Source organism: Echeneis naucrates, chromosome 4, assembly GCF_900963305.1.
Source record: "Echeneis naucrates chromosome 4, fEcheNa1.1, whole genome shotgun sequence".
In the NCBI taxonomy this organism is placed as follows: Eukaryota; Metazoa; Chordata; class Actinopteri; order Carangiformes; family Echeneidae; genus Echeneis; species Echeneis naucrates.
The window spans coordinates 12,340,743-12,359,177 of NC_042514.1; the positions used below are offsets into that span (position 1 = coordinate 12,340,743).

Genomic DNA, 18,435 nt, shown 5'->3' on the forward strand with positions numbered 1-18,435 from the left:
GTCATATGTTGGTTGAGTTTGATGTGCCATTGGGTTAGATGAAGTGACCCAGTGCAATGGGGCAAGGACAGATTCTAAAACCTACTTAACTGTGCTACCTTTAGAAAATATTCAAACTGAAATGATATCCAGTCCATCTACATTAAAGAGAGCAGGCTGAATAACAGACTCTCCGTATGAAACAGTACAGTCCAACAACACCATGAATTACACACACCAATGATGAAGTTCATTCTAGGTCGGTCTTCCTCATAAACTGCCAACCGACCACATTATCTGTCTGATATCTGGCATTATATTCACAATTTCAAAGAGATTTCTCGCTTCATTGCATTATTTTGTAATATAATTCATTTGTCCACTTCCTATCCTTGGTGTACCGCATGTTGTATCAGCACAAATTCATTTGCATGCGTATCTGCTGTTTTCATCTGTCTTCCCTTCTTTCCTCAGCTTTCCCTCCATCCCCTCACTGGCCCAGTGAAGCAGATGCCTTTGATGCCATGCTACAAATCACACATTTAGCTTTTCATCAATATTTCATCTATCCATCCCAGGCTCTGCTCTTTCGAGCTCTCTAAATCAGCACTGACTGTGGGGGGACCGAGGAGGGCCGTGGAAGTCATTTGCCTCACAGCAAAAAGGAAAACCAGAGCAAGTTTGGGTCAAACAGTTGGAGTGGGAGGGTCAGTGCAGTGGATAGGATCTGAAATAGTTTCAAGGAGCATCGAAAAGCTTTTGATCCCAAATCCTTCACGACAATATGGCTGACTGCTCTATCCGCATGAAAGTGTAAATTCATGGAAAAAGCTAAATACTGAAAGGAAACCAGCCCGGCCTTTCATACAGCTGGATACATCGGTCACTGTCACTCTACTGAATACATGTAAAGAACACTGGAGGTGCAGGAGAAGTGGACATCACCAGAAAAACTGTGTGTAGTGTAGGGGATTGTGGGTAGAGAGCAGATCACCTCCGTTATTCTTCGTAGCAGGGTTGCAGTGATAGTTCAGGTTATTTGTATCAGGTGCTTCATTTGTGGTCAGTGTATTACCTACTGTAAATTTAGATCAGTATCCAGTTTAGAGAGTCTGGATTCTGTGTGCTGGCACACAAGCTGAGTGATGCGCAGTTCTCGATGGAGCCTTGACAAAAAATTATTTTTCCCAAAAATACATACAAAAGTTTCTGTAAGTGGAAGTGCAGACTGTAGTTTGTCTTTACGTATATGAATATTGTAGTTCATTTATCCTTTCATTTATTCAGCCTCTACAGCTAATTCGTTTCCAGGTCGCAGTAGCTCACATTGGCTGAGGGCTATCTTCTCCCTGGACAGGTGGCCAGTTTATTGCAGGACAAGACAGAGATGATCAACCACTCACACTCAGACCTACAGACAATTTAGAGTCACCAGTTAACCCAAACATATCGTCTTTGGACGGTGGGAGGTAACTGGAATACCCGGAGGAAAGCCATACAGGGAGAACACGGAAACTCCACACAGAAAGGCCCCAGGCCAGGAAACGACTCCGCGACCTTCTTATAGTGGGGCAACAGCACAAACTATTGGAGCTTGATGACTGAAAAAAATGCAGTCCCAAAAGGAAGGTCTGTTCGACACCAAGAAGGCTGAAGACTTTCTGAACTGAATCCAAAAAAAGATTGAAATCACGGACTGGTCGCCTTAACCGCACTAATTTATCAACTGATACAAAAGACAATAGTAGCCAAGCTGTTTTGTTTTTTTTTGTTCTGTGTACAGTACCACAAAAATCTCATTTGATTAGGTGGGTTAAATGAAAACTTAATGCCCATGGTGAACACATCAGCAGCAGACAAATACAGTAATTGTTTAAGAAATAAAAAGCAAAAGTAAAAATGGAGAGGAGAGAAATTCCACTTTTCAAGGAAAGCCCATACTATATCACACATCGATGAATGCACATTGCTGTTCTATACTTTGAACTTAATAAATCCCACTTCTCCTCATTTTCTTTGCAATAGAAAAAGTACAAAGTAATGTTGTTATTTTCCTTGATTTACCTTGCCCTAACTTCCCTTGTTGGAGGCTAAAAATCTAAACTTACTTCCCAGCAGCAGGAGCAGGAGACATTACCAAAGCAAAGCAGGAAACACCCTGGAGGAACATTTTACATCCTTTTCTTCCCCACTTGCTGTGTTTATTTTTAAAAAAGGAAGGGTTATGTGAGAGGAGGGAAGGAGGATAATGAGGCAGACAGAAAGAAAAAAAAAGACATATCTTTAGAAAATATAAGGTGAAATGAGAGGAAGGGATCTTTTGCATGTAAAAAAAAAAAAGATGCACAAAAACAGCAAGAAGATTAAATAAATTTAAATTTTTTTTTGTTGTCTTAAGTTTTGGATGCTTTTACTATCTGCACTGTTGCAGTCTGCTGGATTGAATGTTTATTTACTGTTCTCGACTGTGCTGGTAGTTTAGTCAACTGAATGCATCTCATTTTTCTTTGATATTTATGTTACAGCTCGAGACCGGCAGTTTGAAAACGATTCGCCCTTCTTTCTGTGACTGTCACAGCTCAAGGAGAAGGCTGCATTTAAAGTGCAGCATTTGAAAATATGCAGATCCATCTTGTTATCCCTTGTGAAAACCTATAGTTTTGACAAGTACGAAGAAGAAGTACGAAGACTTAATTTACATTCAGCTGTGTAGCAGAGAAACACTTCTGGGGACATTCGTGAAGTTGGGGTGACCTCGTGAAAGGCTCAGCTTGAGTATTTGGTCCTGTCTGTAAATACATATCTCGTATGATTATCATATTCATTGGATTGTCGTTGTTGTCACCAATGTGGACAAATAACATTTCTTGAAATGACACAAGGAGGCACATCGTAATATATAAAATATTAAAACAATATAGTAAGAGCATAATTTTTATGACTTTGACTTTTTTTTCCCCAAGTGTCTCAATGCGGTAATTCTTTAAAAATAAAAGAATTAAACTGCCACCTAATCTTATTTTATGTCATGGCCATATTTGGTAATTTAGTCAGAGGTCTGTTCTATTTCAGACTTAATATCATAAATAACCGTGAATAAAACCTTCATCCAGCCAGGATGTACTGTACTGCAAGAGCTTTGCTGTTATACCATATTTATGTTGGGTGGTTGTCCATTCACGTCTGTTTATGTAGATATTTTTGGCACTTTTGCATCCACTGAGAAAAACCTGCCAGCATCAAACATGGGAAGAAGCTTTTACATAGTGTAGATATTAACTGCTAGTCTTCAAGCACAGTCCATCTGTGGCAAGTGAGAGCAGTCGGCATCCTGCAACTTGCAATTGCATGGACAATTAAAATGGCTGAGGGCTGCTGTGTAGTCTGCACAGACAGAAACACTTGAGGCAGAGGAGGTTGGTTTTTTTTGTTTGTTTTTTTTTTACAGACTGCCAAAGGGTAAAAAGAAGAAGAACAATGCAAAGCAGCAGTCTGCTGTCTCACAGTTTGCACAGTGGCATTTACATCAATCCTTAAAAAAAAAAACAAAGATATTTCTGTGTGATGGAGGTTGATACAATAAATATGCACAAGTTCACGTCAGAGTGAGGAAGATTTTTATGCCCACTGCGCATCTACATCCATTGCATCCTGAGAAAACTGCCAAAATAAGTGACACCATTAATGCGGGTGGTCCATGTCTGCATGGGGTTTTAATTATTATTAAGCGCATTTATTAGTGCTGTTCCACTACTTCTTCGCACACCCATGAAGATTTGATCTCAGATAATGTGTTCAATGCCAAGGCTGTTCAGGAAACTACGTCCCACACTCAATTAGCTGTTGGTTAAGCATGAAGCACCTGTGAATGAATGGAAGTGCTGGCAATTCTTATTATTCAGTCTGTAATTTTAGTGTGCAGCCATAATTCCTCTGTGTAATTATAGGTGCACTGGCTGAATGACAAATCTAGCTCATCTATCTTCCGACATGCAGCAGAGGTTTAGCAGCACTATCTCCTCAACCACTACAGATAGGAAAGCACGAAATCAGATACGTTTACATCAAAGGTGCTGTACTGAGATTTCTAGCTTATATCAGGTCCATTTATCCACTTAAATGCCAACTATTCTTTTTTCCCCCTCAAGAAATGTAATTCTTGCCTGTGAAGAGACTGCATTGAAACCACTGTGATACTATAATCTCATTTAGAAACTATTTTTACGAACTTCCCTTAGGTAGGTGAGCAGCTCCTTCAATCATCATATCTCATATATGCCACGTTCATGGCACATAGGTTTGGGGTTAGATCACCACAGTGACTGGATCCAGTGGCTAACCCAGGACAAACATCAGCAACATCTAATCCACTTTCCTCCCGTCTGGCTGCCACCGGCTCATTTCTGTCTTGGTGCTTGTGGTTTGGGTAGAAGTGCTACGACGGAGCTTGAGGCCCAATCAATGTCATCTGTTTGCATATCAGTCAATGGCGTCAGCATTAACGCTCAGCTAATTGATATCCGTGGCTCAATGAGCACAGGCGCTTGAAGCGACAATTCGAAATCAATCAGATAACATTGCAGAAATAGAAGTTGTTTGAAAATGGCTGACTGCTTGGTAGGAACCTCAACTAGTGAGGCAATCACAGTGTCTCTAACACTGTCTTAAGTATTTAACAGCCTCAAGCTTTCATCTTTGACTCTTACCACTTTCAAGCGAAACTCCAACAGGTAACTACTGACCACTCCATATCTCATCTACACGCACACATTCTATCCTTTACTTCATACCGTGTCTTCATTCTCACACATACACGTGTCTCCCCTCTTTCCCAGTATTTCTGTTCACTTCTTCTTACTCCTTCTATTCAAATTATTTTACATGCTTGCTCCTGTGTTTTTCTTTGTCATCTTTTTTGCTTGCTGGGTATGTTTTTGTCGATCTGTATTTGTATTTATGTATTTTTTTCCTACTGGGGCCTCTCGGTTGGTTTTCATTTTATTATAAAAATTTCCTTGAAAGCCCACTATGGTAAAGTCTGCTATACTCACTCCTTCATGTATATCAATTTGAATATTTATTTGAATATATTTCAGCCGAGTCTAGTAAGTGAACTGTTGTTTAAACATTGAAGGTGGTTTTAGGTTATGATTTTAAATGTGCACATTTTTAATTTTCATTCAAAAAATTGAAGTTAAAACAAGTGAGTCACTCTTCACAACAATCTATCATAGTGTAATAAAAGCCACATGATATGGTCCACGTGGCCCAATGCACCACGTTGCTATTACACTGCAGACTCAATAAGTTGAAGCTTCCTCACTTTGACCTTTTGTCCATTTTCCTCTGCCTCTATACCTTCTCTTCCCTAAGCCTGCTATAGTTTTAGTCAGTCACATATCCACGAAGCCACAGTATGATGAATCAGCTTCAATCATCCAGTGATAATGGAAAAAACCTCAAAGGAAGAAATTTGAGGCGGGGGTGGGGGTGGGGGCATAACCAGCTTTCTGTTCTATAGAAATCTAATTGTGATGTTGCTGATGTTATATGAAAAAACAGATTACTAGTTCAGCTGCCTGAAATGCATTTCATTAACTGCCTCCTTAATGCAAATCAGTTGCATTTGTTGAATTATTCATACTTGCTACCCAAAAGAGACAAATGTAGATATAAGGAATGATGTGGAGCATTGTGCTACACATGACAGGAGGTGAAAAAACTGAGTTATGTGGCACATTATGATGCTCTGGTCCTAAAGCACCTCAAGCATATCATTTTTTGTTATCAGATCCGACTGATGCATCGATTGGTACACTACTTGAACCTCTGAGGACACAGATGTCAAACTAAATGTCCAACTGTAAACTGCTGATAGATCTCCTTGACCCACAATGCAGTAGTTTAGTGAAGCATTCTTATCATTTCATGACATGAATGTAGTTGTACATTAGTTTAGTATTGATGTTGATTCAACTGAGAAGATTTTGGATCTTTTTGCTTCTAACCATCAAATGTGACCCTGTAACTTTAAACAATCCATAATCTGTAAAGCAATCGCATGATAGCGAGGGGGTTCAATCAAACGTTGAATTCCAGTCAAAAATCTTACTTAAGCATTCTTCGAATTAACATGCCCCTCCCCCTCAAATATCAAATTCAAAGTTCTGCATTTTCAGACTGGTCTCTGACTGGTATGCCATTGATACATGTAATTGATGTTTCAATTGTCAGTGTGAAGCTAATTTCCCAGCATACAGTATTTGTAGTAAACTCTATAGTGAGAAATATTTATCTCATTATGGCAAAATTAGTAAATAAATAATATAAGAAAAATGCATTGTTCAATGGTCTTATCACCTATATAAACCATATTTGGATGAAATGTATACATTAATATATTAGTTGCAGACAAAAAAAGATGTTTAAAATTGCTAAATTATGTTAGGCCGACATAAGCAAGAGAAATTATTGTGCAGATAAGATAGGGTTTTTTTTATTTGGTAAGTTTTCCACCTTTGTTTATATCCATTTAGAATACCCCGTCAGGTTCCACCTGCTATCGAATCCCCGCACACTTTGTGCGAGACGTAAAGAAAAAACACGTTTGAATGAGAAAGAGAAGTTCGAGGACACAGAACCGTGAAATAACTGTGGCACTCTTTCCCCTGCCAGCCCCATTTCCAGGCAGTTTGATGTTTGTCTTGCCTCTTTACCAGTAAGTACTCTGAATGGTCACCGCAAAGACAAACTCTGTGGAGACAGATTTAAAAAAAAAAAAGAAAAAAAAGACAGTTGCTGCAGAAAGGCAAGACTGAGAGGTGTGTTAGAGTGAGAAAGTGACAGAGAGGAAGCAAGACAGAATGATCAGGAAAACGTTGCGGTGGTGGGAGAAGCCTCGCAGAGAGCGAGGTAGTGAAACAGCGAGATGGAGAGAAAGAGAGTAAGGGGACAAAATGGAAGCATGAGGAGCGGAGGATTACAGAGAGCAGTACAGAGGGACGAAGAGATGATACCGATAATGGCTGCACTTCACTTAGTGGAAGGCCTGGTTAAATGTGCCCATCTTTCTGTTTGTTTTTGTCAACACAGGAAGAGCTGCTTTTGAGAAAGACTTCTATCTAGTTTCTGATCGGTGTTTTAAAGATGAACAAATTGCTCAATGATTCCTTGTATTACAATGAAAATGGAGGCCTGGGAATGATCTTATCATGGCAGAAAAAGCAAAAACTAAATCAACAAAAAAACTAGACAATATGTCTATACACAATTATATCGGGCACTAGTCTAAATTAGTAATCCCCTTTCGTGAAGATCATTAGGTATTGCAGATGTAAAAAAAATATATATATGTATAATATGTATCAAGTATATATAGCTTTTACATATTTATTTTCCATACGTAATGGCTGCTGTGATACAATAAGGTATGAAATAAGAGTTTCCTTTATTAGTCCAGCAGTCTGGAAATTTTGTGTATTACAGCAGAAAGTTGCCAGTGTAGAGAGAATGAAATGTGAAAAGACAGATAAACGGAATATATTAATAAATTATGTACAATTTAGATGATGAACTAATTTACAAATATAGAAGCAGATAAGGAATATGCAGATGGTGTGTTTAGTAGGCCTGCTGAGTGTATTGTTTGTTGTACAATCTGACAGAAGCAGACAGGCAGTCGCTGCTGAAGCACAGATGTAATTTTAAGTAAGTTATAGAAGTATGTTTACTTCTAGACAGATAGATATGTCATTTTCATTCATTCATCTTCAACCTCTTATCCGTTTCCAGGTCACAACAGGTGCTGGGGTCAATGCCAGCTCACTGTGGGCGAGGAGCGGGGGACACCCTGGACAGGTCACCAGTCCATCACAGGGCCAAAACACACTCAGACCTACAGACAATTCAGAGGCACCAATTAAACATGATGTGTTTGGACGGTGGGAGCAAACCCACGCAGGCACGGGGACAAAATGCAAACTCCACACAGAAAGGCCCCAAGCTGGGAACCAAACCCACAATTTTCTTATTGTGGGGCGCTAACCACTACGCTGCCATGCCTTAGATAGATATGGGTAGAAAGGAAATTGAATTTTCTAAAAAAAATATTAATTTATTTGTCAACTATATGGTGATGTAATGTAAAAGTACTGTATTACTACAAACCAGAATGTTCCAATTGTTACGTGCCCTCATGTGTGTAATTGTTACTTCAAAATGAATATGCAAATTAACATGTTTTATTTCTGCCTCTCCTAAATTTATGTTTGCAAACCAATCTTCTTAATATTTAAATATTTGTAATATTTTACTGATTTTTTTGCCAAAAAGATCTGTAGCAGTTGAGGGAAGCTCGATTAAATGACCTCTGATGTTAGCAAGGGTTTACATTTATTTGGAAAATGCAGCTTTGCAGCACGCAGAGTTGTGTTTCAGTACAGTGTTTTTTGAGGGACAGGAAATACAGGTTAAAACCAGAAAGACAGCTAAAGGTGAATGCAAACTGTATAAATTGTTGGAGTACATGAAAGTTTGTTTGTTTTTGTTTTTTTTTCTAATCTGGAATTAAAGAAAGTCAATGTTGGGGCAAGGCATATATTTGGAAACGTTACAAATGCTGCTTTTCCATGCAAAGTTTTGCCTGCAGGGACTTTTAGCAAACTGCTATCAGATGATGAAAGGACAAGTCAGAGATTTATTTTATATTCTGTTCAAGTCTCCATAAATCCTATTATACTTTTAAACAAGCCTTGGTGTGGCAAAGTAAAGTGGGTTTGACTGTTGTACAGTTTAAGAGTTAGAGCCTTTTGTAACTTCTCTATTTTGTGAATTATGATCAACAACTAATTCTCTTGTTTTCTGCAATGAGCTATATGTTCACCCATCAACTCCATGCCCCCCACCCACACACACACACACACACATTTCTGTCTATTTTTTGATGACCTGAGAGGCAGTGGCCAATGAAAGACAAAAGGTAAAATGGATATAGATTTTTTCTCACTCAGCCGACCATCCCCGAGATGATTAAGTAGTTCATCAGGCAGAAATATAGAATTCTTCCCGGCGTGCTCATCGACCTGTACTATAGATACATTAAAATGTCGGCAGGAAATCGTTCCAGAATACACCGCACTACACATCGACTGCAAGCTGCTCAGGTTCCATTGATCTCTGTTGCATCTTTGTGCGTCTCTGTGTTGAGTATGCATGTCCCAAGCGACTCGAGCCTTGTTTAACAGACATGAACTGTCATGCACCAATAAACACATGGATGTAAGTAGAGGGGTTGCCACTTCTGTACACGTACTTTCACAACAATATGGAGTAGATTTGTAGCAGGCAATCAGCACTGTCCTACGATGCAGTTAGAGCTAATGTCATGTTCAGATGTCATATGGCACAAGCGGGAAAGGACCCCTGATGCCATTTTATTATGTGTCTGGCATAATAAATGCCCATAATCCCAGTCCAGCTCCCTCTGAATGATTCAGGATGCCTGGAGTTAGCCTCCCCATCCACGCCTTGGTACATATTCCAACACTCCACCTGCTTCTGTGCTCCATAATGACACCATTAGTTACCACAGCAGATAATTCACTCAAGGTCCATATTATAACATATGTGCCATCAAACGTAAATGGTGGGAATTAGTAGCTCTGAAGTGGTGACACAGTTGTGACGTTAGCTAACATCTTGCATAAGTGATGCGGCGTATATCAGAAATTCCCAACTGCACCTGGCAGAAGTAAAATATCAATCTACACCGAAGTTTTCTTATCTTCATTCAAGGTGTCGTCTCAAACTTTAACTCTGTGCAGTCTTGTAGCCATCTGGTGGGAGATAATCTATTTCCCTGCTACATTTCCATCTCGACACAGGGCCACAGGAAACAATCACACATTGGTCTCTACACAGGCTTTGGGTGCATCTGGAGCAGGTTTTAACACATCAGATGCTGGCATGTGGGCGCTACCGAATGCTAACGTAGCATGTGAAAGGATTTATAAATCACTTTTAATGAAATAATGCAAGCGGTTTCTGAATACAGCTAATGAAAATCTGGAAATATCAACAGGCAAAAATGAAAGCAGGAAGTAATTGATGAGGGAATTTTAGCCCCTATAGTTTATATGCTGTACAAGCTGTATCACCATTTAGTCCAGTACAAATGAAATAATGGAATCTCAAATATATTTTAACTTAAAATTAAAACAATTTGTGTGCCAATGCCCTATTCCAAAGGGAATGTCATACGCATGGAGCCAATGACACGTCGCTTTGTGTCTTCCTTCTGTTCTGTTATATACCGTATAAACATATTGCTTTCATTTTTGTTTACACATGACTATACGCAGTCACTATATGTTGAATGTACTACTTGAACTGCTTTTTTTCCTAACGACACTATGGTTACTATTCAAGAGCATTGGTGTGAGCGAGCCCCTTAAAGATAAATATTATAGGTGAATATTAGTTACTATCATGCATTAAAATCCAGCGCTGAATTTGCAAAGCATGAATATGTGACAAAGATTTAAGCCCCCAGGAACAACACAAAGGAACTTCAGGCCAAGAACTATGTTGTCACCCTATTTATCCACTTGCGAACCCATTCTCCCTTTGTGTACTGAGGCTGTATGACAACATCCTGCAGAAAGTCACCATTCACACACTCAGTGGAGATACTTTCACTATCTATAAAACAGGCTTTTTTTTTTTTTTTTTGGCTGTTTGTTTGTTCTTTCAATTTCAACTATGTACACCTTTTATGAGCAAACCGAACATCCTGGTTGAAATTTAAAAATAAAAAGGTGCAAAATGCAAGTCATTACATGGCTTTCATCAATGAATGGACAACCAGAAGAAGACTGCGAAATGAAGTATGTTGGCAAAAGCAGCGTATTAAGTAGAAGTACTTGAGTCAAGACTATTTCAACAAATATCTATTCTCTGAGGTAGAAAATGAACTTCCATTCTCCTGTTTATAAGAGGTGGTGAGTGGCAACAGTAGCTATCTCAAAACAAGTCAGCAGTGATGTTATTGGTGAATTTATGGTGAGCTTATTACCTTTTATCATCGTATAAATAAAAACTGATAGCATCTTGAAATGATTGTAAATATAAAGGATTAAATAATTCCTGATCAATGGCTGGGAAAACAAACCATGACGGGACCACATATACAGTTAGTAGTGCATGACCCTTGACATCAGCAAATAAAGATTAAAATAAAGACTAATAATATGAGAGAAAAAGACTACCTAAAGAGAGAAAAATTTTCCTTTTTCCAAAATAAAAAAAAAAAGTAGGTGCACAGAGGTACTTGTTTGGTAGTGGCTCTGTTTTTACAACTCGACCAGCAGAGGATAACTTTGGTGAATGAGTCACCTAATACTCCTTGACCTCTCTTCAGACAGAGATGGCAGCTTAACTCTCCACAGGAAACTTAATTTAAGGTTTCCTCCCTGTGGAACTGTGGGCTGACATTAAACTTAGTGAATGTGTGCACACTCCGCTGTCTCATCTCTTCTCAATCTACAGTGGCACAATAATGGGATGGAGAAAGAAAGTAATAGCCTCACTATGACAACCTTTAACAATGTTGCCTTTATTCCATCGTTTTGTTAGACTGGCAGTTGTATCAGTCTGATTGCAGATGTCCTATCATCTCTCCACTGTCTCAAAATCCACTCATTCATTAGCAGTGTCTCAAAAGTCTCACTGCTAATGAATATTTTGTGGGTTTACTGCAGTGTATATTGGTGTTCAGTGGGGTATTAGTACCATTGTGTGTTTAAATATGGACATTGCTTGCTCAAGCAAACTCAAGTCATTGTGTAAGGTTATTTATGCACAAATTGTTTAGCATATGGATTCGATAAAGATATTTCTCGAACAAAGCCCAGGTTCTGGAGCAATCTCATGCCATCAGTAGAGCCAATGTGTTCAGACTTGATGTAAAAAGTTGCAAACACACGATTTAAAATAATTTAAACCAACAGTATAGTATATTAACGCTTTCCTTTTAGCAATCCCTTGTGTTGTAAATAATAATAATAATAATAATATATAATATAATAATACACACAATACAGACATTTGGAACACAACATGTCAGTGCTTGTCAAATTTGCATGTCAGTCATGCAGAGATTTAAGCCAGCCAAGAACAGCAACAGAAGGAGTTTGGGCGTTTGCAATCACTTTCATTATTTTTCAGTGAAATGCATTTAGTCGTAAAAGTATTGTGATTGTGACAATTTTCTACTTATTTCTGCGGTGAAACACTACTGTGATAGGCATGTTCAGTTTTTTGGCAGCTTCCATCAAATTAATTAATTAATTAATCTTCTACCACTTATCCATTTCTGGATTGTGGGGGGTGCTGGAGCCAAACCCAATTCAGATTGGGTGAGGGCTGGGTCACCCTGGACAGGTCACCAGTCCATCAGAGGGCCAACAGACAGAGACAGACAGAGACCAACAACCACTCACACTCACACTCACACCCAGACTTACAGACAATTTAGAGTCACCAGTTAACCCAAACATGATGTCTGTGGACGGTGGGATGAACGGTGGGTGGATGCAATCATGGGGAGAACTTGCAAATTCCACATAGAAAGGCCTCAGGCCTGGGAACAGAACCGACCACCTTCTTATTGTCAGGCAACAGCGCTAACCACTATGCCACTGTGCTGCCCCTCCATCAACTTAAGAACGTGAATGATATAACACATGCTGACTGTTAGTGCTGAGGAGTGTTCAAATTATCGTCATCCCTATGGCTTTGTACATGAATTAATATGCCGATTTATTATTATAAACTGAAAGTACTAGACAGACATGGAGTCTGTTGTAGATGTTGATGCAATTAGTTGAGCAAAAATAGGATTAAATCAAATTATATCATGATGGGCACATATTTCTGTTCACTGCTTTGTTTGGCAACAGTATGTTCCACAACTAATAGATGGAGAGGGGCTTTTAAATAAATCAATGAACTCGGATCATTAATATCCTCATTGACTCATAAAGTTTAGTTTTGAAGAAGTCATGACAAAAGGATCACAGTGCGCACAGTGTGGCTTATAGGCTGCATCTTATTTGTCAGCATTGAGTTTTAATGAAGCTATTCCATCAGACCACATGGACTCAGAGAGAGTGAGCTTCAAGCTAAATGCAAATAACAGAAACGATTAAAAGGAAGCTCAGCTTCCTATTAAAAACTAATCTTCACCCCATCCATCTCTCTGGATATTTATCTCTGCTGTCCATCCTATTTTTGGCAACTTATCTTGCTCTTCGTCTCTATCTCACGTGCCCGCTGACTTCCACATGTTTTATACCTCTCCCATCAAACCTTAAGCCTTCCAAGGCTGCATGATTTAGAGCACAACTCTCTCTTCTCAAGCCCCTGATCTAAACCTTTAATAAAGCACTAAGCAGTGTATTACGCTTCATCCAGCCTATTAAGATTTCTTTCGGAGTGTTATATTATTCAGCTTCTGACTTTCTCAGAATTGGCTAATGTGCGCAGACTGATAAAGTGTGTGGCAGAACAGGACAATAATTATAATAATATTCACTTTCAATAAATTATTCCAATAATAATCTTAATACCATGTCAGCACAAAAACTGCAGACTGTCCTTCCATAAAAAGCAACCTTGCTGGCTGTAACTGCAAGCAGCTTATTGCTCTGTGCAACCCATGGTTTTGTTTTGAGATGATTGCCAACCTTTAAGAAAAAAAAAAAGAAAGAAAAAGACATCATCAGAGTTGAACCGATTGCAATAATCTTGCACTGTCCAACCATAGAAGCTTGACCAATGACAAGTGGTGTCAGTGTTGTCAAAAACACACCTAAGAAAAAACAAACAAGCCAAAAAAAAAAAAAAAAAGGTTTGAAGAAATACAGAAAGGAATTGAGAAATGATTACCTATGGCTCTGATCCAGGACTGGAAATGTCTACAAGGCCACAACACAGCAATTTGTCAATCTTTAGATAGCATGCATCAGGAGAAAATTAAAAGAGGGAAAGCAGACGACACCAGACAAACTTAAAGTTCCCTGACTGCCAGATATTCCAGAGCAGCTGGTACAGATAGTATAATAATAGTGTTGATTTTCAGAACAGAAATCTGGGCGACAGACTGGGTTTATTTTTACCCCATGTGTTGTAGCACATCTTATCTAAGGTTCACAAAGCAACATAATAAAGTTGCATAATAAAGACTGACAATGTGTGCTGATGACCTGAGGCTGCTCTTAGTTCGCCGGAGTCAAACAGTCAATGTTTCTCTTAACTATGACCACTATTGATTGTAACAACGAAATGTCTTCAAACCTTAACAAAGTAAAAGCAGAAACCATGATTTCCCCAGGTCGTTTATATTTAAACCAAACAAACTTTTTCCATTAATTGCTTTATCCTAAAGCAGTCGATTACCAATTTCTCATAAGCAGAGATGCATAATTTGCTGTTTTGCATGTGAGCATTGAGTTTAATCTGCGAGTCTTATTGTTAGGTTAACCAGATCCCAGCTCACCAGATGTGGGACAAAAATTATGCTTGTGTTGGACAACGTGGGACAATGTGGGACACCAACGCATCAAGGAACTTAAAAAAAAAACCAACAACACCCTTTCTCTTCAGTGACTTTGCTCATAAAATTGCTCTGCTTTGCCATCTGGTTTACTCAGTAGCATATAACAATTGAATATATTTAATTTAAATAGATCTTTCTCAAATTCGTTCACATAAGGAAGCTTAAGTAGCCTAGCCAAAACCTTTTCTGTGAGTCTTGCATTGTCTGTGTCATTTCAAGTCATATTCCCCTCCGTGTGAAATAAACAAATCGCTCAGGCAAACCACACAAAAAGACCCACGGGTAGACAGATTCCCAGTCTTTTTAAACTGCAATGAAGTTCTGCGTCCCAGTTTGACTGGCATGATCACACAGCCTGCCTCACCCCCTGATGGCAGCCCTCACCACTTTCTCCGCACAGGCACCAGATTTTAAAACACACTTTTCAAAACTAGAGCCAGTCTATAACAATGCAGGACAGCATCTCAATTAGCAGGATGTGCAAAAAGTGATGGAAATGCGGGACTGTCCCACACAAAGCGTGCCGTCTGGTCACCCTAATTGTTGTACAAATAATTGTACCACTTTTCTAAAGCAAAAGATTAAAGAAGAGAAAGAAAATTCAAAAGGCAGAATTGAAAAAACAGAGCAAAAAGTTCAGAGTAATTTGGTGAAATTCTTAAAATGTTGCCTTGACATTTGCCTCTCCGATATAGTCACCGGAAAAGATTCTTCCAGGTAGCCCAGACCCAAATTAACACTGGAACCAAATATGCTGCTCTTTGTAGTCCACCTACAAACTGTGAGTGACAATGCACAAAGTCTGGCTCCAGATGAAGGTCAAAATGTCTGAAGCCATCCAGAAAGTTACGCAACAAGGTACAGTTGTTCTGTGTCATGAAGTTAGCGAGAGCTGCATGCTGGCTATTGTGAAATCCTCTCAACAATACCTTTTCATCAGTGATTGGGGCTCTCACATAATGGAAAAAAAAAAATCTTTCAAGAGCAGCAAGTTCCTGATTAAATCCCCCCCCGTCCCCAGGCATAGGCTCGAAGCACATTGAGCCTAAATTCAGGGAGCCATCACACAGCATTTTCCTCCATGCTTGCAAATCCAGGCTGGTTGAGGATGAGATGCTTCTGACTCCCATTCTGAATCAGTGAAAATGTTGACTCAAAGGACAGACGTGAGGTGATAAGGCAAGTGCAAGAAATTATGAGTGAAGAACTTGGCACCAGCTAAAATGCAAGACGAGACACCTAGATTGAGTGTTCATTCTGCCAATGTGTGCCGTGTCTAGTACCGGTGAGTTATTGAACACACTAACTCTTGTTGTAAGCAAACATGACAGAAGACTGGCATAAAAACACAAAATGGACTTCGCTGAGTGGGAAGATGAAGCATTCGCATTAGTGGAAAAGTGGAGAGCTGCTCCACACACTTTGAAGACACCAGAGAAGAGTTTACATTCTATCTGAGATGCACAAAGCCGCTTATATTCTTACTACAAGTGCTACAACCTCATTCAGCTCAGTCAGGTACATCATAGAGGTGATGCAGGATTGAATCCTGGGGAATTGCATTTTACATTGCTTTAACATTGTGCGGGGGCAAAAAAGTCAAAGTGCTCATTAATATATTTATGCAATATTATTAAAATCAGTTTTAGCTCTGAAAACTTGGAACTATTTTTCAATACAAATTTATTCTGCTCAACATGGTACGTTGCACGTTTATGTTGGACAGCCTTCAAATGAGAGTATTAATTCTAACTAAATAGTTTGTATTCAGGAGGCTAAATTTCATCTCAAGAAGATAATTGATTCATATCAATATGCTACTTTGTATTTGACTGCTGAGCTCTTTTTTTTATTATTATTATTATTATTCATTTGCAGCAAGACATTAAATATTTTATGTTGCTCAAATTCAGGACATAGCCGGAGCTTGGATGAATTAAAAATGTCAGTCTGTGTTCAGGCTCTTACAGAAATACATGTAGCAATTTTCATTTCACAGGAAAAATGAACTTTTAAGTTTATTTTTCAGTATCTTAAACCGACCTACTTCACTGTAATATGCTGCCATTACATAGGGAAGACTATATCACAGGAAAAACGGAAAGGGGATTGGGTGTGGCTCTCTGAATTGGGGGGAAATATTTTGCTCTGGTAAATGATTTATTCGTATGTAGGGATTCAGATGAAATCAGAGCCAATACTCACTACTACTCACTACTTGGTTTTTCCATAATTTGTCTGTAGCATATTTCCCCCTGCCAAGAAAGCTCCCCTAGGGGTCATATCGGAACAGCAGGGACAAACAGCCTATAAGGTTATGGTTGGACGACTTGTTGAACCCGGAGACAGACAATGCTGCTCATAAGGCCAGATATAATGTATGTCACATGGAATGGGTGGAACTCTGGGTACTAACCACTGTGAAGAAAAGTAAAGGACAATCTGTAACATGTTAAAGTTGAAGTCGGGGTGGGGATGATCAGCAAAAGGACTGCTAGATTGGAGCTTTGAGAAGAATAGGCAGAGAAAAGAGGGCAAAAATAGGAGATAGAAAAAGGGAGGGAGCTATCATCCTAAAGTAACCAGGGCCCAGGTCTGAACCTCCCGACCCCCCTGCCACATACACAAACCTTCCCCCTTCCTTGGTGACTCAGTCACCACAGCAACAGAGCAGAGGGTAAATCGCCATGGCGATTACCCTAGAACGTGTCATGCATGGCAATGCTGAGTTTCCACCGCTAACCACGGTGTGGCCTACACAGGTTTGTGTGCCCGCCCACACACACACACGCACAGTACAAGAGCACGCAGCAGCTATAAACAGCAATGAATACCTCTCCTGAATATCCAATTCCATATACACGAAGCCTCAATTGAAATTTCCTTGCCATCCTTCCATATTTGCTGATTCCATTAGGAAAGTAACATTTTCTATTTAAACACCCATTTGTCTTAAAAGCTGCACCAGACTGCTTGACACACTGGAGGAGGATACTGAAACTTAGTTTATAGCCCACAAATCCATTGGGGTGACAACAGTAAATTAAATGTCCTTTTCTTGAAGCTGTTGAGGTAAATACAAAGGCGAGTGCATAGAACAGAGTTTTTATTGGCTTTCATCAATCACCTAACTTAAAGATGTGATATGACATTCATTGTTTTTACCCATCTACAGGTATCTGTATCTATCTAACAGTAAATTAAAGTGTTAGGATCAATGCCATGTCATTTTTGTCTTGAATTAATGATTTCAATGTATCTATTAGGGGTGTGAATCTTTTACTATCTCATCATTCGATTCAATTCAGACTTTTGGGGCTACGATTCGATTCATAGAAGTGTATAAAGTCTCTTTATATATATAAAAAAAAATAGTGCAGTTAAACATGGGTTGTTCATTTTGCAAACCGTGCCCACTGTGAAGCGCATGTCAAGCTCGGTCTTTCCGGGCATTCGGTAAATAAGGCCCAATAAAACCAAGATCGCGGAAAAACAGAATTAATTATAAAGACGGAATAACATGGAACTGACCAACATTTTACATAACGTTTATTTATTTATTTATTTTTCCCCCTACGGGATAAAAAGGAACATATCTGTTGGGAAAATGCTCTGACAGGGGGTCACTAATAATGCCCCTAACCATGAATGAATAAATAAATAAATGAATGAATGAATAAATGAATGAATAAATAAATAATCGAATGAATGTGATGACTTGAACGTAGTGGACGCAGTTCAATTCCCAGTTGGGGCACCTGAAGATGTGTAGGTTAATTGGTGACTTGATGTAAATGTATGTAGTGGCCTGTGCAGCACAGTGGCACAGTGGTTAACGCTGG

The 18,435-nt window shown here is 39.1% G+C and overlaps 1 protein-coding gene across 6 annotated transcripts in view; it reads right to left on the reverse strand.

Annotated features, from left to right (window-relative positions):
- Positions 1-18,435, reverse strand: part of nlgn1 (neuroligin 1) — a 239,751-nt gene that overhangs the window by 177,958 nt on the left and 43,358 nt on the right. Inside the window, exons 3-5 of one of the 6 annotated variants that reach the window (XM_029499464.1) lie at positions 15,877-15,895; positions 10,560-10,571; positions 5,309-5,329 (exon numbers count right to left, since the gene is read on the reverse strand). The exons of 3 other annotated variants lie outside the window; for them this stretch is intronic. In XM_029499464.1, the coding sequence (XP_029355324.1) occupies positions 5,309-5,329; positions 10,560-10,571; positions 15,877-15,895 (52 nt within the window). Of the gene's footprint in view, positions 1-5,308; positions 5,330-10,559; positions 10,572-10,653; positions 10,710-15,876; positions 15,896-18,435 lie in introns of all 6 variants that reach the window. 2 more of the 6 variants (XM_029499466.1, XM_029499465.1) reach the window with 2 other exon arrangements.